Here is a 26,629-nt window from a genome sequence, read left to right on the forward strand (position 1 = left end):
AAAAAAAGGCCCAATAAGACTCCTCCTTTTCCCCAATCGCCCTTCTCTTTAATGTTTCGCCCCGTCATGACTTTAATACGTAACCCAGAGCAGGGCGTGAAAATAATATACTGACGCACTGTCCCTTCTCCATGCTTCTGAAAGGGAAAAAAAAAATGGCGGTAGAAGTCGGCTCCAATGCCGTGCTATGTACAAAGTGTAGTGTATGAATCCAGACATAAGTTTGTATACGCACTCTGCGAATTGCCAAATGCTGCTTTGTGTCCCGGTTATTGTGTGAGTGAGTGTATGTCTTTTTCAATTTACATATCCAAGAGCGACATTGTCAGAATGTCGATGGTGCAGTATGCAAGAAACCCCAAAGGCCATATTGAGGGCCAAAATTGTTGGGGAGACGAAAAAAAAATATACAAAATGGACTGTGAAGAACATGCAGTGCAACTTGTTTTTTTTTTACCGTGGACTTAGAGGACTTTTGCCAGGCCCCAAGGTGCGCTTTAGTTTGCTGAGCTCTTCTTCCAACTTGCGGTACCTGAGGCGTTCGTCCTGTACAACTGTTAGCATTCCCTTTCTATCCCCTCCACAGCGACGAGTGTAGTTTTGTACGCACCTTTAGGTCGTCCTGGAATCTCTTGCGTTCTTCCCGCATTGTCGCCCTAAATCGCTCACTCAGAACCGATGCACCAGCTCCTGGCCTGGACCCGTCGTTGGGGATCTTGAGTCGCTCGTTGTCCAGGTCTTCTTGTAGTTTCGCCATCTTCTCCTGGGTACTGTGGAGCTCCTCTTTGAGCTTGTCTTTAGCCCTCAGAGCATCGTCCAGCTCGCCCGTTAATCCGACAGATTCGCTGGTGATTCTTTGGCACTCGTCCGTCATACCCTGAAGCTCTTTCCTTAGTTCCTTTTCCTTTCCTCCAAGTTCTTTCATCTCCCCTTGAAGCCTCTTGATCTCCTCCTTGAGCTTTTTGATCTTGCCGTCCTCCCTCAGGGCTGCGATATCTGCTGCACGCTCCGCACGTTCTGCACGGGACCCGTAAGCACCGTCCAGTTCGGCTTTTGCAACCGTCAGATCGAGTTTAAGATCAACCATTTCCGATTCCAGGTCATCAATCTTTTTCTTTGTGTCGTCAATCTCCTGTTTCTTGGCCGACAATTCGTCGCGTAGGCTTTGGATAGTTGTCTCTGCTACGTTCTTTCCTTCAGTGAGCTCCTCAATCTGAGCATTGATTGCGGAGAGTTTGCTTTCGGACCCCTTTGTTCCGGATTCTGCGGCTGCCAGGCTGGCTTGGGTGGCCTTGAGGCTCTTCTCGAGCTGGGTGATCTTGGCCTTGCGCTCTTCAAGCTCAAGGGTGACAGTTCCAGCACGGTCCGCTGCCTCCCTGGCCTTCTCAAAGTCAGCCATTATGTTGGATAGCTGCTCTTGAGCATCCTTGCGGTCCTTTTCAGAGCGGTTGAACTGCTGCCGGCTTTCTTCGAGTTCCCTCTGTTTGCGTTCCAGCTCCTTGTCCTTTTCGCCGTCCGACTTGTTAAGCTCCCGCTGCTGCTTGATCTGCCGCTTGAGCACGTACTTTTGGTCTCGTAGAGTGATGGTTCGCGCATGTATGCGCTGCACCCTGTCGGCGAATGTGTCTAGAGAGTACGGCTTGGTTGTATCGAAGTCTTCGTCGTCGGACATGTCCATATCGTCCTCTGTAATGCCCCTTTCGATCTGACTTCTCTTGCGTTCATCCTGACGCTGCTTGGCCTCTACGATGCCCTTTTGCATCGAATCCCAAAGAGTAGTTAGCACTGGGCCAGTTCCATCATTTGCCTTAGGTGAAGAGTTGGCGCGCGCCATGTGGGAGTCGACAGCTCGAATTGAATCTTCTAGGTAAGCCATTTGCCCGTTGACATCGGAGTCTAATGGCAGTGGTGTTGGCGTGTAGTGAGGATCAGACGTCATGAGGAGGTCTCGTAGCTGGAGGTTCATGGCCTCAAGACGCTCTCCCATTTGAATTCCGCCGGCGAACGAGTCTTGCTCGGCCTGGACGGCAACTAGACCGCTCTCTAGATACTCAATCTGAGTTTTGAGCAAGTCTGCGAGTTTGATGTCTGGGGCTGCAGAAACTTGAGGCGGCTCATCATACGTCTGGTTGATCTCTGGGTTAAATCGAACAATAGTGTCACGCAGCGACGCATTGAGGCTTTGAAGCCTCTTCAACAGGCCATCGGTTTGAGACCGTAAATGGATATTCTCCTCACGCATACGGTCCATCTCAACCCGAAGCTGGTTCTGTTCACGAACTGGCGACTTGAGAGGAATTTCAATAACATTCTTCCTTGGTCGATCCATTCCATCGAGCTGGTAGGCGCTCGGATCATCGAAGTATGTCTCATCGCCGACCTGATCGAGACTATTTCTGCTGTGCGAGTAGGTATATAGGCTTTCAGGACTTCCAGGTATACCGTTGATAAGCTGTCCATTCTGCGGTGCAGCCTTTTTCCTGCTCGCCTTGTGGGTTAGTTGGAGGATGGCTGCGGTATGCTCTACGATTTTCCGATGAGGTATCAACAGTCGCTTTTCCAAGTTCAGAAGTTCTGCAGCCAGTTCATCACACTTCCGCTCGTTCTCAATTCTCTCACGCTCAGCTTCCCGGTTGCGCTGCTCGTCATTTAAGCCAGGAGCGTTGAGCCGAGCCATGGACGCCGTGGCATCTCGGTATTTGGATTGGATGGCGAGGTTGGATCTTGTGGTCTCTACGCGCTGGGTGAGTAGCGCAGCGTGCTTTTTCAGCTCGTCCACCTCCTCTTGTGACAAAATCTCGTATCCCTTGCTGTCGGAAAGAGCCGTCTCGGTGAGCAGATGGACCTGAATTGGGTCTTTCAAGTCGACGCGCGCTGACCGTGGTGTCGAATTCGGGCCCGAAGCCTGTCATGTGTTAGCACAATATTCCTCTGACAAGTGTTTCCCCAGCCAAGTCATTGGGTAGGGACAACTGTTGTGTCCCATCTCAACGTCTTACTTGGTGCCGTGGCGCATCCTGCGCGAATCCATTCGCATTACCATCCTGTGCATAACCTTCCGGTTTGTCGGTAGGATTTACATTATGGGACAGCAGATTGGGGGCCCCGTAATCATATGGGGCTCTACCCGTCGGGTAGCCGTTCATAGTATTAATCGTATTGTTTCAATCCTCCAGTCCGTGGATATTCATGAGCACATTAAGAGAGAAGAACAAAGAAAATGGAGTGGACCAGGTTGCGGGAAAAGGAACAAGCCAGTTTAACTCGCCATAGAGTCTGCTGGTCCCGGTGTGATGCAAGGTACTGAGAAGTCAAAGTTTGTCTTTTTGTGTTGTGTTGGCAGCAAGTCGCGATAGCTTTGTTGATCAAAGAGAGAGAGGCCAAAGCGCAGAGATAGGAGGCCGGGTGGTCGCGTGTCGGCAGGGTCGTAGGGTCTAAGCACAGGCGTACAGTAATCCAAAAAAAAAAAAAAAATGAAGCTCAGCAAGGTGGTGATGGTACAGGCAAGCGAGGAGAAGCGCAGGATGGCAGGAAAGGGCCGTGGCACGATGGCTTGGGGTTGGGAGGTTGGACTTTGACCTGGGGTTTGGGAGACTGGAAAAGGAGGCCTTGCCCATGTCGCTGCTGCTTGTGTCAACGCTAGTGTCAAAGCTGGTGTCCAGATTGGGTCAGATTCGGGGGATGCAAAGCCACACGATAGGCGGGAGCGCGGCTGGGAGCGGGGGCCAGGGACCTCCAGGGCCCGGCACCTGGGCGGACCAAACATTGAACTTGACGGCTGGACCCATCAATTGATTGATGCAGCCACAGCGCTGGCTGAGCCTGCAATTGGCGGCGCAGGCTGGGGCTGACAGGCTGACGGGCTGACGGGCTGGTGGGCGGTTGACGTAACTGCTCAGACAGGCACACCAGGGCACCACAGGAACTGGCACGGGGGCAACACATTTGATCAATGCAACCAGACATTGAATTGGCTCGACATTACTACCATCTGCACCCTGGTGATGTCTGGTCTCGTTGCTTTCTTTTTCTGTGCTTCCACTCCGTACCGACTACGGAGTACGGAGCACATGCGTGCATCTGCGACGCTCTCAGACAATACTACGAGACAATCATGGCCTTCTCTCGTAATGAAGGGACACACACAAAGGAATTCTGCGTCTCAGCCCGAGACTTCTGCCATTTTGCCCTCCCAGCGCCGCATGGACACACAGGGGTGTTTCCGCTGGGACGCGCACATCCCCCATCTCTGGCCGTCGACCCAGCCGTGTGAAGGAACCCATTGCCATTTCAACCGCCCATCAGAAACTCACGCTCGCCGCAGCTTCAAGCCATTCATTGGTGCATAACACTTGGCATCACGCAGCCCGTTCCGCCAACCCGTCGTTCTGCGCGTCTGCCGCCGTGTTGCTTGCCAAGACACGGAGGTCATGGACAATACCGAGCTTCAATGAACTTTACTACACCCTGTGTATGTACTCCTCCATGGCCCTCATCCGTGGCTAGAAGCCCTCGGCTGTTCCAAAAAGCCAACATGCTTGCCCTTCCCAGCAATACGATGAGATGTTCGGAAACGTCCCCCCAACCCGGCCAGCCAGCAACGAGAAGTCTCTCTTTCTGCACGGAGCAGTGCATCAAACAACAAGGCCCGAGAATCTAAAGATCGATGCTCGAAAATTTTTGTCCTAATTTCCCAACACCTCAGATTGGTAAATTAATTATAGCTGATCGAGCAGCCACAATGACCGGGGTCCGAGCTGGGCTCAGCGACGAGGCGAGGTCAAACCCAACGCTCCAATTGGGCTGGCATTATCCCTGTATCCTGGCGATCCGCGATCCCTTCAGACACGTGCCTGTGCCTGGTTATGCACGGCATGTTCGTTCCATCGGGGGTGTGAACCAGAATATGGCAAGTACTCATACCGTGTGCAGTGTATGTACGTACGTACTCGGTCGATTGCCACCATGGGCCAGCCAGTCACTGACTCGTTGAGATCATGCTACGAGTATCATTGTGGAATCAAGACTAGTGACAGTGAGACCGCCTCTGGCCCATGGGTCAAATACCGACAGCAGGCTGATGCGAGGAATGGCGGCTTGGAAGAGACACATAGCCTGTACCAACAGAAATTGATTATGACAATGCAAGTGCTTGCTGACGCCGCTGTAAAATATGCAAGACCATCTACAGATAATCACCATCATACATTCTATAATGCCTCACGGAACTGGTCCACAATCTGTTGCCCCATTGTTCTTCTTCGTTCCGCTTGCTGGCTGGAGCCCTGAACACCAGACGACGCACCGGTAGCCGAGCCGTTTTCCCCTTCCAGACGTCTTCGCAAACCTTCAAATTCGGCACTGCGCCTGTGAGATCGAAGCCCCACCATCCAACCCGGCAGTCGCCACGTCACCAATGAAGCTGGCATCAAACCTCCTCGCCAAGCGTTTCCCACTGTCCAACCAACAAAGGCACCAAGCACCGACCCGGGCCACTGTAGCAACGATAAATGGAGGGCAATAGCGTACTGGTATGATTTATCCGACAGAGTCACACCGGAGGAGCCGCCCGTTGTGGTGTTTTGTGACGTTGCCACTCGATATTTGTACACGTGGGGAACCATGGAGTGGTACTGTGCCAGTATGGCAAAGACGATGGGGGTCGGGCCTGCGGGCATGTAGTTGAAGAAGCCTGCCGACAGCGGGCGCAATACGGCCATGATCAGGGGAGGAATGACGGCGGTGAAGAGGAAACAGACGACGACGAATGACTGGTTGTCCTGTTAGTCTTGTTGCAACGTGAACAAGATGATGGGTTGAGGATTACTCACGGCGTATTTCCTCGACCCCCACATGCGCTCGACAACTCTCAGGTTGTATAGTGACATGGCGGCAAATAGTACTTCGGTTGAGTTGGTATAGCACAGCTGGTAGGCGAGTAACCTCCAAAACTGTCTATACTTCCACAGGTGCGTGTCGATGGAAATGTAGAAGTAATGCTTGACATCGAGCATGCTGGCGCCTATGGAGGCCGCGACGAGCCCGAGGACCAGCAGTCTGGTTACGGGGGCATTTGTGAAGGTCATTGTGGTATTAGGGTCGTAGTTGTATGCGGTTTCGTCGTGCCTGTCGATGGGCGCATGCCAAGAGCTCTCTCTGCTTGATGTGATGAGCGTCGCAAACGCGATTGTGGACCGGTGACGGGATAAGTCGACGACATAAAACTCCAACGGCTAGAAGAAGCACAGGAACAGGAGCTCAACGGCAAACATGGAAAACAACGCCGCAACCCAATCGCACAATCGTGCGCATGCCGTCACAGTTGTGATTTGGGTGGAAGTTGCTGCGTGGCTTATCCGGAGAGGAGTCCGGACGTAGTGCGCGGAGTGGGACAAGCGGACAAGCTGACAAGCTGACAAGTGGAACATACCGGGGGGAATGACGACCGTCACGTGCAACGCCGAAAGCAGTGACTCAGTGGCGCGATAACGAATTGAACGCTGGAAGCAATTTGATGCGGGAGTGAACTTGATTAGATGCACAAAAATAGCGGTGGCAATAGTCAATTATCATTTGTTTGCAAATTACATGTCATAAAATAGCCTGAGTGTCAGCACGGCTGTCTGGTTCCTTGCGTTGTGTTTGAGGGTTGGAGTCTTGGAGGTGAAGCAAGTGTCGGGTTGGACAAGAGACCATGAGGTCCCGTCAATAGCTTGCTGCCGATTGTAGCTACCAGACTGGTCGTCTACTGGGCCGCAGCTGCAAATTGGCCTCAAGCTTCAATGTTCAATGATAATTTCTCGTGGCCTGGTCTTTCGGTCTTGGGTCGCCAGCCGTCAAGCCGTCAAGCCGTCATGCACATGCAAGTCCTGGCTCTTCCAATCGGCGAATGGCCTTTTCTTACGTTTTTAACACTGGCAAACCTCCCTTTGCTCGCTCCACCATCACTTTTAACCTAAAGCACTACTACCCCATACCTTGCATCAAATTGCACTCCTGAATACCTGGTATCAATACATTCCCATTGAGCCTTCTAGAAGACAGACCGAGTCTGATGCTTGCGACCAGAGCAACTCCAATCCGGTGTCTGTAACACTGGGCTTCAATCTCGACCTGTCCTTGTGCCCCACATCTGACCATCAAACACTCAACCAACAAAGGGGTCGTTTTGGTCTCGACTTTGTTCTTGCGCCCTTCCATCGCGACATATTCATTACTTGCATCTTTGGCATTGCTCCAGCTTGCTGGTACTTTCTGCTTCGTTTGGCCGATGTGTGCTGTTGCCGGGCACTTGTAACGCCACACTGTTTTACTCCGCCACGAGAAGACGATACAGGCAATCCTCGCCCTGTCATCTACTCGTCGTACACGCATCACCCTTCGGCGTGGAACGGACGTGGCGACGTGTGGCCTGGAGAGCAACCCAACCCGGACAAGTCGATGCTAGAGAACAGGACGTCGGCAGCATCCAGGGCTTTTCGCGCCCGCCTAGAAACCAGGCATTATGCCTCTGGCCAATGTCGGCTCCATCGTCTTGCATCATATCGTCTTTCTCACCCACTTGGTCTATATTAACCTCGCATTCTCCCATGCTGAACCTAGCTTGCTCGTCGTCCTCTATTTTGTCTCCAAGCTGTTGGCCCGAAGACCCGAGGATTTGGACCCGGCAACATGGCCTCCGACCACGCCCAAGTGGTGAGCAACACCAATACATCATGCGACTTACCTCGGTGCGGGCATGAGTCTCCTCATCATGTGAACCAGCTTGGCCTCTTTAATTCGTCTTCAAACGTGTCCAGCATTCAACGGTCGCAGTTGGCAGTTCCAACGCCGTGGTCGGCCCCAACAGGGCAGTCTTGTGTCTCACAGTCATCTGGCAATGAGGTCACTCCCGTAATGGATTCATTTCATTCAGGTATGACGCTGGCTACTCAGCACCACGCATCTCATACGATGAGAAAGTCTGAGAAATTACAACCTCGTGGTAAAGCAACTCTCGAATACCGGATTGCATACTATCAATGGGCCTATTTTACAATGGTATGACATGATAAACCTTACACATCTGCCGTCTCGCTAACCATGCACGTAGACTATGCCTACAGGTGGTATGGCCAATGTACTTCATTACGGTGAGGAATTCTGGGAGGCTCCAACGTGAAGCAAGCGCTAAGAGGGCCATAGTCTGCCATCAAACGCGCTGGGACGTTATTGTCGGTATCTCGTTTTGTACATTGAATATCGTACTTGCTTCTCGATTGTATCTTAATTTCGCCACGCTTTTGTAGGCGGCCCGGGAGCTTCACACACTCATTCACCGACCAAGTCGAATTGCTCTTCATACTAGAGTTTGCAAGCCAGCGGACTGTCAAGTTGCATATTCCTCTTACCAGCGCCACACTCGCATAATCACTTTGTCCCGAGAGAATTTCCAACCCGAATAATTTGACTTGAACTTATCAAAGCAGAATCGCCATCATTCTCATAAAGATATGCCAGTATGGAGTTCCACATTGTGGAACCTGGCTGTTGCGGACGATGGACGCTGGCTTGGGTGCGGTCCCCAGCACTGGCTTGTACCTTGACCCGTGGACAACTTTGTACGCCGTTGCAGCAATAGCAGATGGAATGAACGTGGCTAATACGAAGACGGAGAGCTTTCCGCTCGTGCTATGACACCTACGTGGGTGTTTCTCATGTATCCGCTTCTTTTTGACCGGCCCTTTCGTCGCAAACCTCGCCGCCGCAGCGGAAATACCTAGACACCTGCGGTTTATCAACGGCGCCACTGTCTCCGTTTGCGCAACAACACAAGGGGAAGGGTGTCTGGTTTCCTTTATATACCGTCTCATGACGCAGTATCTATGGCAAGACATGCAGCGGCCGGGAGCGGCATGTCGATATTTCGGTGAAACCAACCTACACTACGAACTATTCAGTTGATATCTATTGGACTGTTTGCATTCACCGCCGCAAGTATTGGTACGTTGATGTCGATCAGTATCTCTGTTTGTTTTGCATTCTGACCTCTGACAGCACTTCTAAGAGGCTATGCCAAAGATTGTTGCTGAAGAGGTTCCAAGACTCCAATGCGGCCGATGTAATCAAGATTGTGTCCTTGTCGCTCCTTGGCTGTGGAGATTATCATTGTAACTGTTTTTGAGTCCTTTGGATCGCTTTGGAAGCACACATATTCAGGACACAAGATGCCGTTCTAAATAACGTAGCAGTCATCAACGTTTTCAAACATGGGACTGGTACGGCCCTTCCAATCCCTTTTGCATCGCTCTTCTCACATGTTCCGCAGGTCATAGCCACAGAGGCCATGGGCGACAAATTCAATAGTAATGGCCTGCATCTATTCGGTGCTGTCATGACAAATCATCCTCATCATAGTCTGGGTAGCGTATTTGTCAAAAATGCTCCACAGCTTATGGAACAGAAAGCTTACTTTGGCCAGAGGAAGGTGTCTAGCCCACCAGGTCCCAGAGCCAGTCGCTCCCTCGTCCTAATACCAGGTCATTATTGCACCTTGGGCTCGTGTCTGGCATTTAGCTTAGGAAAGGGATACTCAGAGAAGTCCAAACAATTTAAAAAACATTCATCAGCGGTGAAAATTCTTGAATCCCTCATTGGAAGATGCCGCAAATATGGCCATTAAATGCCTTTATTATTTGCACCCTACTCTATCCGTAGGGACCAGTTGACTAAAATACAAGCTCCTGCGCTCTAAGTTTCCGTTTTGATCCGCTACAATATACACGCTAAGCCACGTCAGATGCCTGAATCATCCATCAATATTCCATGTCACCGCCCATTATGTAGAAATAAAGACGCCGCTAAAGACAATCACAGCTTGGGCTTGGGCTCGGCCGTTTCGGCGGTAGCATCGAGATTTATCGTAACCTCGCCTGTTTTGAGGCCGTCCCCGAAGAAAATTACCTGGACCGTCAAGTCATCCCTTGGACAGGTTAGCACATGCCCATGAACTGTGTGTACTTGCACCATATACAGATACATCTACATATGAGGAACAAGGCGCAAAAAAAAAAAAAAGGGGGGGGGACAAGGGAAAATTAACACATACCGATATCTTCTGGAAAACGGTGAGGGAAGAGTAAGCAAAGCCCTCACTTGCTCGTCGTTGTGCCCCCCCAGGGCATTCCTAACCAAGTGCGTAGCGACGTTCTTATCCTTGACGGTGAAGCGGTCTTTGGCGTCGGGGTTGATGCCCCACTGCTGGAGACGAATGGGCGTCCGCTGGCCGTCGTTTGCTCCCGTCTTGGACTGTTCCACGGGAAGCGGCTTGTTCTGGGAGCCAAAGATTTTGGACCACGCCGCTTCGAACTGAGACGTTGACGAGCCGGACGACGAGGCCTGGCTCTCTATCCATTGGCCCACGAGGCCGACGACTTCTTCGTTGGTGAGCATTTCCCAGAGGCCGTCGGTGGCGAGGACCAGGAAGTCGCCCTTTTCGGGGTTGACCTTGGTGGTGGTGACGACGGGCTCGGCGGTGACGTAGGGGGGTGTTTTGAGCAAGGGGGAGGGGCTGCGGCCGAAGAAGGACGCGCGCAGTTTACCGGCCACGTCGCGGGACCATTTGTAGACGGCGTCGCCAAAGGCGCGGGTTGGCTCGAGGCCCCCGAGGACGCGGCCGTTGCGGACAACGCCGTCCTCGCCGGGGTGCTCCTTGCGCATGCGTGCCGCCTCGCTGGGGTTGCCGCCCGTCTGGTCCTCGGAGAGCGCGGTGGCAGTCCATTTGCCGGATTCTGAGCGGCGGCCGAGGACGGCGCGCGAGTCACCGGTGCATGCTACCCGGAGGAGGTTGCTGCGAGTGTCGTAGAAGGAGAGCAGGGCGCACGAGCCTGAGAGGGCGGGCTGGAGGAGCTCGGCGGCTACGGCTTTGGAACTGGCTTTGAACACCTTCTCCACGCTTTTGTGAACGATTTCGTGGTCCAGGCGGGTGAAGCCGGTCTTGATGGCCGAGTCGATGGCTTCGTCGGTGGGGGAGTTGCTTTTGGCGGATTTGTACGTCTCGTTGAGTTCGCGGGCGACGTAGCTGATTAAGCTCTCGCGAAGAGTTGCTGATGTTGTCCAGCCGCTAGGGATGAATCAGCATCAAGAAATAAGGGTAGGCAAATGGGCAAAACTCACGAATGGCCGTCAAAGACACCCCAGAACATCCAGTCACTGCTCTGTCCCTCGGCACCGGCAGACCGGCTGGGAACTTGAACAATCTTTTCGGCATGATCGTCCTCGATGGGATCATTACTCGGCAACTGGACGAGGTCGTACCTCGTCACGCCCTGCCCCCTGTTCACAGAGAATGACTGCTCCAGCGCCCTCAACTTCTCGGTAGCTTGCTCCGGGGTCAACATCTCGACGATTCGGCGCCCGTCAGCTGTGGGCTTAAGGATAGGCCCTTCCCCCACAATGGTGCCCTGTCGAAGCTCGTCTGCGCCGACAACGAGAACAGTCCTGGTCGGCAGGGCATCGCTGGAACCCTGGGTGGAAGTGAAGCTTCGCGCGACGGATGGTCCGCCGGGAACGCCGCCAGTCGAGTTGTACGAGTACCAGGCGCCGTATCCCACAACAATACTGGAGACCAGGGCGACGGGCAGGCGGCGGAAGTACATGGAGGACCTCAGAGGCTCATTAGCGACGGGCTGGCGATGGGCGGCTTGGCTGGCGGCGGAGAAGAGAGCTCGGTGGGATGCTCGTGAGGTGCGGGAGAGGTTGCGGACGGCGCTGAAGCAGGTGGAAGTCGTCCGGAACGCTCTCAAGGCCGCACGGTGCATCTGGGCGACTGGAATGGAGAGATGGCGATGGAGAGACGTGGGTTTTGAAGTTGGTCAATGTCGAGACCACCCAGTCGTGCGAGGTCTGAAGGCAGCGACTGTGGCTGGCCGACGAAATGCTGATGCCGCTACGTCTCGATGCACTCGGTACTCCGTGGATGGGGTAGGGCGGAGGAGAGTTCGCGGGCAGACAAGGGCGTAGGAGGTGGCGGCGGTAGTTGACGTGGTGGAGGAACGTCTACATTTAAGCTAGCCAGTAATGCGAGGGAGTGTCGATGGTGTTCGTGATGCAGTTGGGGGAAAAGTCGGCACGGGATTGGCCAAGCAGCCAGCAGTTCCTAGTGCCACGTCTCGGCAGCCCCGTCCGTCAAAGTCCCTGGTCTCTGTCCCTTGGAATCGGTTTGGACCATCAAACGCTCATGGCTTGTTTCAATACTTGGGTAGCTTCAATGTTGGAAACATGAACACTATGTCCATCACCAAAACACCTGTAGCACATGGCGCCCTTTGTCCCCGGCGAGGTCGGATGGAACGGGCTCACTCGTCCTTGTCCCTAAACCTCTCACATGACGATGCCCAACGCAGGCTGCACGTGACAAGGTGAACTGAGAGCCGACTCATGGCCTAAAACGCAAAAAGGATGCTATTCGCAAGTGAATGAATAAACGGATACTAATACTCCGTACCCCGCCTGACTTTCTGAATTCATACATACGGCACCATGACACCCATCAGAGCGTCCCGAGCTCATGCGAGCACTTTCTCTCGCATATGCCAGACCCCAGATTTTGCCGCCCCGCCACCCTCCCATCATCCATCACATGCTGTCCATGCCACACCATACACAGTCACACACACACAGCTTTCACACTCACATCTGTTCCTCACAAGCTCATCTCATATTTCCCATCCCGACCTCGACTCAATTTCACACCCATTCCTCACCCAATCTCACCTCAACCACCTACGGCCCCGCCAAATGGCACAGCCCGAGCCCTCTCTCCCGGGCGCCGACCGCATCCGCTCCCTCAAAGATGAAGAGTCTATATTCCAAGCCTTCGACGCATATCCCTGGACAAAAGACACAATGTTCCTCGTACGCTGCCCTTCCCCCTTCTCGTTCATCCAATCAACCCCCTCTCCCGCCGACAAGCTTGTTAACACCGCCAGTCCGGTCTGTCCGCCATCCTCGGCCCCCCAGACACACCCGGCTCCCCGTCAGACATGGCCGTCCACGCCCGCATCTTCTACTACGCCCAGCGCATAGGCGTCCAAATCGACTTTGCCCAATACAAAGACTGGCTGTCCAGACACCCGGGCCACACACCGCCCCAAGTCCTACCGGAAGAATACCGCTCCCCTTCCGCGCCCTCGCCCTCTGAACCTCCGCTCCCCTGGCAACAAGCCGCCCCCAAGGCCGATCTCTACGTCGACCGTAAAGCCGCAGCTGAGAATGCGACCGGCGACCAACCCAGCTACCCGATGGGCTTTGCCGAGATGCTCAAGCTGTTGCAGGAAGGGAAGCCCATTCCCGGGATAAAGCAGATTCCCAATACCGTTGTCAGGGATCCGGTAAGTCTTGAGCCAATTTTCGTAAAATCACTTGTGCTCGCCTGGCAAGAAGCTCAGACTCATCCTTCGTCACAGTCAGTCAAACCCGTTGGTTCTCGGGCAGCTCCCAAGAAGCCCTGGGAACGGGACAACCCTCAGATGGCCCCGGAAGTGAATCTTCCCAAAGCTCTCGACACCGAGTTTCCTCAACTAGACACCGAGACTGCTGAGGCAACATCGGCAGCTGATCCCGTAGCTTCATAACGTTCTAATGCGGCGCGTATCCTTTATATTTTGTTTAAACCATTATTTTGCATGGTGAACAAGGCGTTAAGGACTGGCTGGCCTTTTCTTTCTTTCTTTTTGTTTGCTCATATGGTCTCGATGACCGCAATTCAAGCCATGAACCTGGGTTGAAAAACTGAGGCAAAACTTATTTTAAAGAGCATACTTAATGGATGGGCTTATTACGTAGCTGCAAGGAAAATACCATACATCAAGCTTTGGCGAGTATTAGCAGGACTACACTACAGCAGACATCGTCACATTAGGCTAAAAGTCGTAAAGCAAAATTCTTATATTATGCAAAGGCGATAATGACTTCAAGATCCGACTACACACACAAAGGTTTGTCTAACGATATGCCCCTGCAAATCGTGGTCCAGGACCCATACGACTACCCATACCAGGCCCAACTCCAGGTCCAGGCCGCGTAGTGACGGCGTGGTTGGTGCAGAGCATGCCAACTCGGGATCCAAACTTGGAGCCCCGGAGAGAAACCATATGCTTTCGAATGTGGGCCGCCACCATCTCGCGGTGCTGAGGTGTAGCATTGTTAAGAATCCACTGCACAAGATAATTGCCATACTGGTCACTCGCAATGTCAATCAGCGGAATTCGAGTCCGGTCCAAGCGGCCTTCACAGACCCGGTCCAGATAACGACCCAAGAACTCGCTGTTCCCAATCTTCAAACACTTCTCTACCACCTTGGAAGCAAATTGATCAGTGCTGTACTCAGCGGCGTAACGAATGACGTGATCAACAGCCCTGCCACGGTCTGGCGGTGCGCCATGTTCGCAGATGTGTTGGATACACCAGTTTCCGAATTGTCCATGCGCAACAATATCGATGTTGGCGAGGACTTCCTCAATGCAGGGGCGCTGTGAGAGAGTTAGCGAAAACGAAGGCAAGCGATGCTCGTCGAGCTACTACAAACACACTTACCTTGTCTTCCTCCAAACAATTCTCGAAGATATTTTGAACAACCAAGCTGCCAGTTTCTCCCAGGGCTACTTCATGCCACATGCCGCGCAAAGCTTCATTAACGTATTTCATAATTTGAGGTGGAGATTCAGTCCATCGAAGCTCAAAGAGTTTCTGCCATACATGACAAGCATATCGATGTATAACTGTTTCAGGGATGCGGCGGAGAAGCTCGTGAACCATGATTGCCTTGTACTCTTCGGGGACCGAATCGAATGCCTTTTGGACTACATGGCATCCAAAGGGGTCCATGGATAAGTTGAGAGTATTGCCACGGATAGCCCGGGCAATGTTAATCACCTGCTCAGGGGTTCCGTGCTCAAAGCATCTCTGAACTAAGAAATTGCCAAATCTGTTTACCATCAGAGGATAAGCTTGGGCCACAATAGCTTCAACAATGTCGTATTTCTGGTCCGGTGTGCCAACTTTTAGCTTTTGCTGTAAGAATATGGAGGCTTGTTGATCATTATTGCACACAATCTTATCGACTATGTATTTCCAATTGCACGTCACATTACGATCGAGAAGACGACGATAGTTGAGAGGTTCAGTTGGAGGCAAATAGGTCGGGCCCTCGGTCGGAAGTCCCTTTGGCCAGAATGAGCGGGTGGTGTGAGAGGATGTATGGAGATGGCTATGTACTTACTTCGTTCTTCCAGTGAGTCTTGGATGTAAACTCGGATGCATGAGGAGACAGTGGGGTACCGACGGGCTGTTGCTGGTACCCAGCATAAGCTCCCATCCCCATGGCGCCAAGTCCAGGAGGCGGATGCATATTTGCAGAAGCCATTGGACCCCCAATTGCTTCAAATTGGGCCATTGGTCCATTCACAGGGTTGTAACCGACACTGGCAAAGTGGTGAGAGTTACTGGCTCGATGATCGTACCGGTTGGGTCGTCTGGTTGCGGATTGACGCATGACAAGATCCGGATCGGGGCTTAGGCGATCTCCACGATATCCTTCCATCGCTTGGTAGGACGAGCTCCCGTCGGTGAAACTTTGGTTGAACCCTCGTCCTCCCAGCCAGGTTCCTGGCTGTGGCTCAGCTGCGGCGCCTTGAAGAACATTGCCAGCAAATGATCCTTTGGTGGTTCCCCAAATGCCCTTGGTACGAGTGAAGGTAGTAGTAGACATGGCTTCACTGGTGTCTGAATGGTCATCATCTGTTGCCATCCAGACGCTGTCACGAGCGGTTGTGTCCATGCCTCGAGCTGCGTTGATAGCCTGCATTTCCGATTCACCTTTGATTGTGCGGATAGACAATTCCTGATCTAACTTGGATATTTTGTTCTGGGCTTGTGCTAGCTGAAGCTTTAGGCGAAGAACTTCATCAGAGTCGGAACGAGCTTCTTCAAGAGTAGCACTGGCTGGACGGGTGCTTGGTGCGGTAGACGAGAAACCATCCGTGGCTGGTGTGATTGGCAGGGAGTTACTGGAGGATGTGTGTCCAGGGAGTCGCTGGCACATGTTTCCCTCGTCATCTCCAGATTTGAGTGCCTCGTTCTGCTGGCTGAGCACGGCTTGCTGTTCCGATAGCCTTGCTAGGAGCTTGTCCATGGGGTAAGCTTCGCTCATGTTGGAGGATCCTTCAGTTGTTGACTGCTGTATTTTGTCTCGTTAGTGAGTTGTTGGATATGGACAGCAACATGTGATCAACTCACCTTGGGAACGGCTTGATTAATCAGCTTCGACGTGGCAAGCACAGTGATATTCTTCTGACCAGTGGTGAATGGCGTGTTGTCCTGTAGACCACATCAGACGTGTTCGTGGCTGTCAAGGGGATTTGGGTGAATAGGATGCTGCATAGAAGAGGACGCCCCGCGTAGAGGGCAAACAACAGGAGGATCAGCAAGATACTTACACCGGCTTGGCTCACGGGTGATGGTCGATCACCACTTGTGCTCATGGGTTCTTCCTGGAAAGTGATGACTGGAATGCTGCCGGTTCGCTGAGGAGGTGAACCGCGTGATTCGGAGGAGACCATGTTGGAGCGTACTGCAGCCACAACGCTGGAAAGTATTGAAAAGAAATAAATAACAAACGACTGTGCCTATTTGAAGCGGACACAGGCAATAAAGATTATGAAGATTTCACTCAAAAAACAGACCTGTTAGATCGCAGACAGAGGTGATGTGGGAAAACCAAGACAGTGGTGCGAAGAAATCAGAAGAGATGGGGAACAAAAGGAAGAGAAAGGAAAAAGATGGTGTGACGACAGATGGCTGCACTAATATGCTAGATTGACGACGAGCTTGAAAGAGCGACCTGACAGAGAAAAAGGCAAGTGCCGGCTAGTGTGAAGATGGCCTGGGTCATTTCCGGCGTGCAGATTAGAAGAAAAGGCAAGATATATGGCGGCAAACGAGATACTAGCGAGCCTCGTCGCCGGGGAGGGAGAGTGGAGGGACAGAGAGGCGGAAGAATCGTGGAAGTGAAAGTGGAAGTGGAAGGGCAAGACGGAGGACCGGAGACAGACGAGGGGAGGTTTAGGCAAATCCAGTAGACTCGACCGAGCTTTAAGTTAACGCTAGGGCAGGCCGACTGCTATGAGCTGCAGCTGCTTACACCTGGCGAACTGATGCCGGCAGGTGCTCAAAGCGTCGGTGCAGAAGAGGTCAAACAACTTCAGTACTTTAGTAGAATGCAACAGTTGCTTACGCCATGAGACCCAACAAACGATCATGGGAGTGAATCAATCACCTCAATATCTTATAGGTCAGCTCCAGACCTAATCATCCCGCAAAGAGTACTTCTCATGCTGTTCGTACTAGCTTCGGCCTGTTAGCGCCACAACTATTTTAACATACTTCACGACACGGCCAGCATCAACACTGTCAAAATACCAACTTCATTTCGCATAGCCCAGTGTTTTAATATTTCCCACCCGCGTTCTATTAACTTGAGGATTCGGCACACGTCACGATGCTCTCGATATATTCGTATTTTATTCGCACGATCGAAAATGTATGGGTAATTCGTACAGTATAATATACACACCCCACGAATGGAGGCCATCTAGATGGTATCAGGATTCTCGTTGAAGTTATTTTCAAATCGCAAAACGACGCCTCTGTTTATGCGCTCACGTCATTCTCGCATATGACCCTCCAGTGCCGCCAGCCGGTCGTTTTATCGCTTCCTGCCCGGCTTCTCGGCTGCTCAGTACGTTAGCATAGGCTCTGCCCTCTCAATCGAAGTCTGTACGTACCAGGAGGGCCATTCTTCTTTTTTGGCGCGCTCTTTCCCCGCTGCTTCAACCTACACATTATAGGTCAGAATCGTTGTCGTTACATTCAGGGTCTGAGTCGTTCGTGCAGCGTACTCTTCAATGTATTCAAATCGGTCCTCTTCGGCCTCATCCCACGTTGCTAATACAGGTCCAAACTCTCGTTTCACGTCCTTGATGGTAGCAACCTTTCTCGGATAGTAGGCGGCGAGGGCCGGGCCTTTTAATCGCTGCCGCAGGACCTTGTTGCCCATGCGCACGCCCTCCGGGTTGTATGTCGTCGCGAAGACCTGGCATTGCGCCTGCAAAATGTCAGATGGGTAGTCGCAGATGAGTTGGATATAGTGAATCAAACCTTCATTAAGTCTAGTAACCGGGCTCGTGGTACACTCATCTTCGTAATACTTTATAATTGCAGAGGCCGTCATGCAACTTTTCTGGTCAAGTTCAGAGTTGACGTTGGCAGGGAGCTTTGCCCTGTTGCTTGGACCCACTAATTACTTGATTTATCCAGAATTTCGGTTCAAAAAACTCGATTGCTCCAGAGGCAGAACAATTGACTAGGAAATTGCAGAGACGTATTCCGTACTCCGTAGGCAATACATTAATAGGAATTCAAAAAATATATACAAACACGAATACATGACCAACATACACATTTACACATCAACATGTAACTACATATTTTGACACTGGACTGAAGGCGCACGTGATCCATCACTTCTGATTGGCTACATACCTCAATGTGGGGCCACCTCATAGTTTGTCAAGGTTGCCTTGCTACAATGTCTTCGATAATTTTCTTAAAAGTAAATTTCAAAGCTTCATCATCCTTACCCTTTGTTTTTGAAAACATGTCGAAGAGACCCGCAGATGATAATGCCAGCCAAGAGAGCAAAAGGAAAAGATATAGCGGTTCTACCGACGAAAATGTGGCACCAAACATCAGAATACCTGGTCCTATCCCAGCCATGTTTGGATTGACGCCTTGGCTTCCTTCAGATATACCTTCAAGTCTGCCTTGTATTCCCAAGATTTTAGACCCGGAGCTTGAAGCGACGGTTTTCCTGCATCCAGGTCTGAGTGACCCTCTCCGCGGCTATGAACGTCTCGAATGGCTAGGTGATGCCTACTTGGAATTGATTGCATCTAGCTTGATCTACCAGACATTCACCTCCACTCCTGTTGGAAGATGTTCTCAACTGAGAGAAATACTGATCCGAAACAAAACTCTGGCACAGTACTTTCGCGAGTACGGCTTAGAATCCAAGGCTCAGCTACCAGGTGACTTGAAGAAGGACATTTCACGCGGTCGCGGAAGTTCGAGTGACAAGGATATTATCAAGACCCAAGCCGACATGTTTGAGGCATATGTTGCCGCCGCTATTATTTCTGACCCTGAGAACGGCATGGCCAACACAGCATCTTGGCTCAAATTGCTTTGGGCCAGGACCATCAAGGACCAAATTGTGGCCAACGACAGAAAACGCAAGATGGCTACTCAACCCAATTCCACAGAGCAGGGAAGCACCAAAGACATGTCGTCTCACAGCAATCTAAGCGCCAAAGAGAAGCTGCGTATAGAGATTGGAGTTAAAGGCGTTCTCGTTCGGTACGAGGACATGCCCAGAATGGGCAGAGATAGGGACCTTGGCTTGCCTCTCTACACAGTCGGTGCGTATTTGGATGGGTGGGGTGAAAGAAACAAGCTCCTCGGCACGGGGACGGCTCTTGGGAAAAAAGAAGCGGCACAGAAAGCAGCGCAACAGGCGCTGGAAAATAAGAAGCTCCTCAAACCGTACGTGGCAAAGAAGGCTGCGTTTATGGAGGCCATGGAGGCCACCAAGGCTTCCGAGGAAGGGGACACAATATCTTGATTGTGGAACGATGTCTGCGGTGTAGATAGAATTTGCTTGTCATGATACCCATAACGGTTACCGATCATTTTGTACAATCGCACAAAGGGGAGTTATCATAGGAGAAGAGAACAGGGCGGAACATTCAGTACGGGGGAAATGAGGATTTTTCCCCTACTGCATGGGTTTCAAAAGGGCCATTCCGTTTTCTCCTTTGCTCATAACACAGTTTGTCAGGTACTTGCCAGATCTGTTCAGAAAATGCATATGATGAACCGCAGCGATATATTCAATCATCCGCCACTTGCGTCTGCTCGAGTCGATGTGTGTTTGTCGCCTCGGACTAGTGCTATCCCGTGCGGGAAACGTCTGCCTACCATCCACGTCGCCATTTGCATCTCCACTGTCTAAATGCTCCAGGATGTCTGGTACACTGACACAAAATGCAAGAGCCTCACTGAGATATGACATGGGGTGCTGTATTCCGTAAATACATATGGCATGGCGACCGTAACGGAATTGGGAATCCGCCTTGCTCTTCGCAGCAGTGGCACCGCAACAGGGCCACGGATCGACTCACGGTGAACCATTTACTCACAGGTTAGACAATAAATGCAGAGCGCCCGCCACCTCCGGAAACTGTCCAAGATATCCGAAGCACACGGCCTTTGTCATTCTAGAAACCATGTCGATAACGCGAAAGGTAAAGAAGTCCGGGGAACGGACCAATTAGACGTGACCGGGTGCCGAATTAGGACCAGTCTGGTCACCCGTTGACACACCATCCATCTCTAGCCTCGGTCGGGACCAAATCGCAGGCTGCACCTGCCAGTCTGCTCATGTCGTGCTTTTGGGCGTCCATCCACAACCCACCTGCTTCCGCAGTGGCGGCTCCAGGGGCCTCGGTTGACAGCCATCAATTGATCGACCTTCCCGCCACTCTGCTCGCCCATCCATCAAATGGCCTTCCTCAGCATCGCGGTAGACGCAAATTTCATTCTGTCTCGATTGGACACGCGACGGCAACAAAGACATTCTCGTTGAGGCGCGAAAGCCTTGCAATTTCCGCCCGCCTGTCATTTCCTCCTCTTTTCAGTCCAATCTTTCCCACGGTCCGCCGCCTAACCTAGTCTGCTGTCCACCATCCACCATCCTTATCGGCGCGTCGATAGCAGCGAATGGCATATCGAATTGCCATACAAACCAGCCATCAAAAGCACCTTGCCGATTCAACTAGCTGAGCTGCTCAACAAAACGCATACAATATAGATATCCAGGTGCGGCAGACGCTGGGCCAATCAGTGTCACCATGGCCGACTCCGTAGGTACGTCAACTTACTGTTTATCAACCACCACGCCGCAGATATTGGCCCTACCAGGATGCTAATCAGAGCCGTTGCTGCCATCAGATCGTGTGTTTGTCCATGCCCTCAACACAGTCAAGAAGATCCCCAAGACCGGCGCATCACGGCCGCCGCCATCCGATCGCCTCCGCCTCTATGGCCTCTACAAGCAAGCGATGGAGGGGGATGTCGATGGTGTCATGGAACAACCCACCGCTGGGCCGTTCCTCACAGCCGAAGAATTGCACAGGGAGAGAGACAAGTGGGATGCTTGGAACTCGCAAAAGGGACTGAGCCGAACGGAAGCCAAGCGCAGATATGTGGAGGCGCTTATCGAAACTATGTACCGATATGCCAACACATCGTACGTTTCTTGTATCGATTTCCATTGTCGCCGGCAAGGTTACTGATGTGATATTGCAGTGATGCCATCGAGCTTGTCACCGAACTAGAGTTCGTTTGGAACCAAATAAAGCACAACTCTCCAAGCTCAACCGATTCATCGCCGAAGGCGCCCGCGTCCAGCAAGGCCCCTAGGACGTTCCAAGAACCTTTGAGTGGCACTGATGGCCCTATGAAAATATTGAGCCCCATGAGCGAGCAAGACGAAGCTGAATTGCGATCTCAACGTATGATGGACCTGGACGATGCCGTGGAAGAAAGCCGAGAGCCAGAAAGCCAAGACCAAAAGTCATCGCGATGGCAGAAAAAGGTCGAGCGCGCCGTTACTAAGCTGTCGGCAGAGGTTGCCGCTTTAAGAGAACAGATTTCGACTGGTAGGGAGTGGCGATCAAAGAAAGAGCGAAGCTTTCCTGCGTGGTTTGGCTGGCTTCTCTGGATATTCCTGAAGCATTTGCTTCTGGATTGCGTCATTCTTTCCATTGTCTTGTTATGGATGCGGAAACGCAAGGACAGGCGCTTGGAAGACTTGGTCCGGTCTGCACTGAAGATTATACGAGAATATGTCCGAAATATTCTGCCGTCGAGGTGAATGAACGAAATTCCCTACAATAACCAACGACGGCACAACCCACCACGCTTAAGCTTGCCACAAACATCGCCAGGGGCGATGGTATCAAGAGACGGGCACGCTGCCTGCGGCATCCATGACGTCTAGCAGATCCGTCTCTCGGGGGCGCAAATGCGTAGACATTTCCAGCATGCCCTAGACGTAACACCAGCGTTGGGCACGCTTCTGTCCACCCCTCGCCAGGACAGAAATACATATATGGTGGACAAACAGTTCAAAACCAGGCTCTGCTTGTGCAGAAACGCTAGATCTGCCTCTAGCGCTCAGCACCAGGTAAGCTGTCTTTAAGAGGTCTGGTGGGATCTTTATTCTGTTTAATAGACGACTCATGAGGATTTACATGTACAAGTTATACCAGGAGGTAATTGTGTTATCAGCCGTGCTCAAGGCTAAGAAATAAATCCAAATAGAAGGAACATGGCGCATGTCGCCCATCTACCAACCCCAGACGCAAATGAGCTCAGGCATGATGAAGTTGTGCATGTTGAACAGTCCCCCCGTACCCAAGTCAACTCGGACGCCAGCCAGTTCTCCCATCAAACGGGCAACTCGACAGCCGCCGCAGCTGCTCACGGCCGTCAAACGCATCTGATTCCACGTCTACCCAAATCACTACCTCCCCATACCAACACGCCTTCTCATCTCCTGTCCTCTCCAACTCTTCCACTCCAACCATTAGATAACCGAAACCTCGATACAATTCCCCAAAAAAGAAAAAGAAAATGTCCACCCCAAAACCACCAACGCCCTCCTCCACGGCAGGCCTCCAAAACGACATCCCACCGCTCACCACGCTCCTGCCGGCCATCTTCGTCCCCGTAACAGGCGCCTTCTTCACCCACACGCCGCCGCCGGCCACGCGCGCCGCCCAGATCCGCGAGTCTATGGCCGCGCTGGACGCGCACTCGGCCCACGTGCGCGCCAACATCCTCGCGCTGACGGAGCAGGAGTGCCGCCGGGTGTCGCGCGACGCCGAGATCCAGGAGGCGGCGCAGGCGGGCGCGCCGTTGCCCCCGCCCAGGAGCAGGGTCGTCAGCGCCGCGGACAAGGCCGCCATGGTCGCCAACATGCAGGCGCCGTGGGAGCCCGGCGCGGACAGGGAGCTGCCGCGGACGCCCGACTTTTCGGGCTGGCTCGTCTCGGGACCCCGCGAGTGGGGGGAAAGGGAGGTGCTGAGGACGGTGGCCAGGACCATGGCCGACTTGAAGGGGTTCGGGGAGCACGTCGGGAGGGTGAGGGCTCGGTATGAGGAGGCGCTGGAGAGGGAGGAACGGAGGGAGCGTGAGCGTGAGCGGGAGCGGGAACGCGACGAGGAGAAGTAATTCGTGCGGTGGGAGTAGATGCGCGGCGAGAAACGCCTTTGTGGGAAGGGGCAAGGACTGACCTATGGTTGATGAAGGGTAAAGGTACGGCGCGAGATGGGGAGACGGCTGGTAGAGCATCACGAAAAAAGAAGAAGAGGAAAGAAGAGAATAAACACATGCGCAGTACTGAAAATATGGTAATTATTTACCCCAACTACTCACTCTTCTCCTAGCCCGCCGTCATATATGTACAAGAGACACCAGCAACCACCGAAGCTGACAAATGGAATCTTTTTAATTTGGTACAGCCGACAGAGTCTTCTTACACTCCATAAGCAACCTGGCCCATGGGCTTATCTTCCTCCATTCCAGGAGCCATAAAGTTTGTCCTGGGGTCACCCGTAGCTTTGGACGCGGAGCAGCGTGCCATGGTTGGTGAACTGAGAAAAAGAAAGTAGTTAGCAGCTGGAACTCAGCAATCAGAGCGATTTGACTTCAAACATACCTTCTAGAGATGACGTCTGTGAAATAAAAGTTGTCGATAACCTTCTTCAAAGGCTCTCCAGTAGCCTTTGACCCCTTGTTCTGATCCACCAACTGAACCTTGCTAAGCTGTCGAAGGGCAACGGGCTCAACAATGTCATACGCAGCCAGGGCCGGTGAAACCTCAATCATACGGTCCCGAACAGCAGCGAGGTCGTCATAAGGTAGAGACACATCCAGGAATTCACTGGCAGCGCGGAGGATCTTCCAGTCAGTGCGGGAAGCGCCCGGTAGAGAAGTGGCAGCACGTGTGGTCTGGACACGGCCCTCGGTGTTGATATAAGTACCGGCCTTTTCCGTGTAAGCAGCGCCCGGCAGGATGATGTCGGCAATCTGAGCGCCACGGTCACCGTGGTGGCCCTGGTAGACTACAAAGGCATCCTGAGGGATGTCGGCCTCGTTGAACTCATCAGCACCCAGCAACCAGACGAACTTGGGCTTGGTCTGGGCAACCTCGGCTGAAGGCGTCGTGAAGCCAACTTCGAAAGCACCGGCTCTTGAAGCTTCTCTCTGCAGAACGTTGTAGCCATCCCATTCAGGAGTGGTAAAATTTGCAGCGTTCTTCTCAACAAAGGCACCAACAGTCTCGTAGAAGGCCTTGGCATCAGCATGGTCGGTAACACCAGAGCCAACGATAATCATGGGCCTCTTGGCAGCCTGTAGCTTCTTGCCGAAGGGGCCGGCGAGGGCCTTCTTCAGGGCGGCATGGTCGGTTCCGAGGTTCTCAAACTCAAAGGTAGAATCCCACGTCTCACCAACAACACCAATCTCGAGGTCGGATCGCAGCCACTGCTTGCGAATGCGGGCGTTCAAGACGGCGGCCTCGTGTCGGGGGTTGCTGCCAACAATCAGGATGCAGTCGGCCTCCTCAATGCCCCAGATACGTGAGTTGAACAGATAGTTGGATCGAACATCGACTCCGTGGGCAATAGGCTGGCTACCGGTGGGAGTGTCGAGGGCGAGATTGTCGGATCCAAGCTTGTTGGCCATGTCCTTGGCGACAACCAAGGACTCGACCTCGGTCAAAGCACCAGAGATGATCTTGAACTCGTTGCCCTGGGGCTTCTTGGCCGCCCAGGCCCTGGCAACCTCAGCAAGGGCCTCTTCCCAGTCAGCGGGCTCGAACTTGCCCTCGCGACGAATCAAAGGCATGGTCAGTCGCTGGGTCTTGAGACCATCGCAGGCAAATCGGGTCTTGTCATTGATCCATTCCTCGTTCACATCATCGTTGAGACGCGGGGTAATACGCATAACCTCCAAACCCCGAGAGTCGACACGAATGTTGGAACCGAGGCCGTCGAGAACATCAATGGACTCGGTGTGTTTCAGCTCCCAGGGTCGGGCACGGAAGGCGTAGGGTTTAGAGGTCAAAGCACCGACGGGGCAGAGGTCGATGACGTTTCCAGAAAGCTCAGAATCCAGACTCTGCTCAAGGTAGGTACCAATCTGCAAGTCGTTGCCGCGGCCGGTAGAGCCGAGCTCAGGAGCACCAGCGATGTCGTTGGCAAATCGGACACATCGAGTGCAGTGGATGCATCGGTTCATCGACGTCTTGATCAGCGGTCCGATATTCTTGTCTTCGACGGCACGCTTGCCGCCAATCTCGTGGAATCGGCCGCGGTCGGCTCCGTATCGCATAGACTGGTCCTGGAGATCACACTCGCCTCCCTGGTCGCAAATGGGGCAGTCGAGCGGGTGGTTGGCGAGCAAGAATTCCATGACACCCTCCCGGGCCTTGTGAGTAATGGGTGAGTTGGTCTTGACGACCATGCCGGGCTGCACTGGCCAGGCACATGAGGCCACGGGCTTGGGGGCTTTTTCGACCTCAACCAGGCACATTCGGCAGTTTCCGGCAATCATGAGTTTTCTGTAACACATTTGTTAGGGGGGGCTCGTGTTCGGCATCGGCTAATCAAACGGGGAATCGTACTCATGGTAGCAATATCTAATTCAACCGTTAGCAATCTTCCTTGACCGGGTGGCATCTCCTGGGGCCCGCACTCACCTAGGAATCGTAACGCCTGCTTTCTCGCACGCTTGGATCAGGGCAGAACCAGCTACACTCCGGGTCAACAACAATTGGCGCCAGACCTTCTACAATAGTCATCTCGTACCTTCGATCGAAACTTTCTTTCCATCTAGCATGGCGTTAGCACGTGTGCGGGCGTCAATGGCAGGGCAGGGCAAAAAGCTGCTCACCAACTGTCAGTTCAACCTCCGCCTGGCGTCTGGGGGTGGTAGCGAAGGTCCGCGAGGCGTTGACGGTCCGCCTGCTTGTCCGCCAAGCCGAACGTGCCAGAGACTGTCGGAGCATCGTGTCGCCTTGACGGAATAAAGGGAATAGACAATGCAAGGCGTTGCAGCGAAATAAAGGCTCAATCATTGACGTCTGGAAGAGAAGTGGCCGAGCGGAAGCATTAGCAATGATCCACAAAACACCGATTAATTTACATGCGCTCTGATTGGCTAGCTGCCGGTGGGTGAATGCCTGAGGCCGGAACCTCCAATCGAATCCACCATAAACTTCGTCCGAAATTTGCGGAGCTGCAAGCTCTCTTTTTTCTCTTTCCAAATTAATTGTACACGAGCACATTTTATTGTAGGTGAGCTTGAGCTTCGCATCCGCACCAGTGGACGCGATGTCTTCAGTCGAGTCTTCCTCTATCTTGTGCCCCAGAGAAAATTTTCAGTACGCCGATTATGGAAGCATGGG

General features: G+C 52.6%; 10 protein-coding genes across 10 annotated transcripts; 4 read left to right on the plus strand and 6 right to left on the minus strand.

The window, feature by feature from the left end:
- Positions 1-453: 453 nt before the first annotated feature.
- On the minus strand, positions 454-3,146 carry G6M90_00g049210 (uncharacterized protein; the record flags this gene model as incomplete). Its single annotated transcript, XM_014689544.1, has 3 exons — positions 454-546; positions 611-2,905; positions 3,000-3,146. 3 exons carry the CDS (start codon positions 3,144-3,146, stop codon positions 454-456), a joined length of 2,535 nt encoding a protein of 844 aa, XP_014545030.1.
- A 2,064-nt stretch (positions 3,147-5,210) lies between these two features.
- Positions 5,211-6,086, minus strand: dsc2 (DSC E3 ubiquitin ligase complex subunit 2; the record flags this gene model as incomplete). The annotated part of the gene is made up of 2 exons (XM_066130462.1): positions 5,211-5,771; positions 5,832-6,086. 2 exons carry the CDS (start codon positions 6,084-6,086, stop codon positions 5,211-5,213), a joined length of 816 nt encoding a protein of 271 aa, XP_065986595.1.
- A 3,763-nt stretch (positions 6,087-9,849) lies between these two features.
- On the minus strand, positions 9,850-11,798 carry G6M90_00g049230 (uncharacterized protein; the record flags this gene model as incomplete). Its single annotated transcript, XM_014689546.1, has 3 exons — positions 9,850-9,961; positions 10,088-11,101; positions 11,155-11,798. The coding sequence occupies 3 exons, from the start codon at positions 11,796-11,798 to the stop codon at positions 9,850-9,852; spliced, it is 1,770 nt and encodes a 589-aa protein (XP_014545032.1).
- A 979-nt stretch (positions 11,799-12,777) lies between these two features.
- On the plus strand, positions 12,778-13,613 carry G6M90_00g049240 (uncharacterized protein; the record flags this gene model as incomplete). Its single annotated transcript, XM_066130463.1, has 3 exons — positions 12,778-12,894; positions 12,969-13,370; positions 13,446-13,613. 3 exons carry the CDS (start codon positions 12,778-12,780, stop codon positions 13,611-13,613), a joined length of 687 nt encoding a protein of 228 aa, XP_065986552.1.
- Positions 13,614-13,982: 369 nt separating this feature from the next.
- mcp2 (Meiotic coiled-coil protein 2) lies at positions 13,983-16,598 on the minus strand (the record flags this gene model as incomplete). Its single annotated transcript, XM_014689548.1, has 5 exons — positions 13,983-14,510; positions 14,575-15,201; positions 15,260-16,216; positions 16,276-16,356; positions 16,476-16,598. The coding sequence occupies 5 exons, from the start codon at positions 16,596-16,598 to the stop codon at positions 13,983-13,985; spliced, it is 2,316 nt and encodes a 771-aa protein (XP_014545034.1).
- A 1,145-nt stretch (positions 16,599-17,743) lies between these two features.
- RSM27 (mitochondrial 37S ribosomal protein mS33) lies at positions 17,744-18,234 on the minus strand (the record flags this gene model as incomplete). Its single annotated transcript, XM_014689549.1, has 4 exons — positions 17,744-17,769; positions 17,823-17,872; positions 17,937-18,142; positions 18,196-18,234. 4 exons carry the CDS (start codon positions 18,232-18,234, stop codon positions 17,744-17,746), a joined length of 321 nt encoding a protein of 106 aa, XP_014545035.1.
- A 460-nt stretch (positions 18,235-18,694) lies between these two features.
- RNT1 (Ribonuclease 3) lies at positions 18,695-19,717 on the plus strand (the record flags this gene model as incomplete). Its single annotated transcript, XM_014689550.1, has 1 exon — positions 18,695-19,717. One exon carries the CDS (start codon positions 18,695-18,697, stop codon positions 19,715-19,717), a length of 1,023 nt encoding a protein of 340 aa, XP_014545036.1.
- Positions 19,718-21,005: 1,288 nt separating this feature from the next.
- On the plus strand, positions 21,006-22,030 carry ATG37 (Autophagy-related protein 37; the record flags this gene model as incomplete). The annotated part of the gene is made up of 3 exons (XM_066130464.1): positions 21,006-21,021; positions 21,106-21,403; positions 21,463-22,030. The coding sequence occupies 3 exons, from the start codon at positions 21,006-21,008 to the stop codon at positions 22,028-22,030; spliced, it is 882 nt and encodes a 293-aa protein (XP_065986521.1).
- Positions 22,031-22,791: 761 nt separating this feature from the next.
- On the plus strand, positions 22,792-23,391 carry G6M90_00g049290 (uncharacterized protein; the record flags this gene model as incomplete). Its single annotated transcript, XM_014689552.1, has 1 exon — positions 22,792-23,391. One exon carries the CDS (start codon positions 22,792-22,794, stop codon positions 23,389-23,391), a length of 600 nt encoding a protein of 199 aa, XP_014545038.1.
- A 304-nt stretch (positions 23,392-23,695) lies between these two features.
- nuo78 (NADH-ubiquinone oxidoreductase subunit) lies at positions 23,696-26,230 on the minus strand (the record flags this gene model as incomplete). Its single annotated transcript, XM_066130465.1, has 6 exons — positions 23,696-23,813; positions 23,879-25,783; positions 25,847-25,861; positions 25,922-25,973; positions 26,031-26,054; positions 26,116-26,230. 6 exons carry the CDS (start codon positions 26,228-26,230, stop codon positions 23,696-23,698), a joined length of 2,229 nt encoding a protein of 742 aa, XP_065986472.1.
- Between the last annotated feature and the right edge of the window lie 399 nt (positions 26,231-26,629).

Source organism: Metarhizium brunneum, chromosome 2 (genome assembly GCF_013426205.1).
Source record: "Metarhizium brunneum chromosome 2, complete sequence".
Lineage (NCBI taxonomy): Eukaryota > Fungi > Ascomycota > Sordariomycetes > Hypocreales > Clavicipitaceae > Metarhizium > Metarhizium brunneum.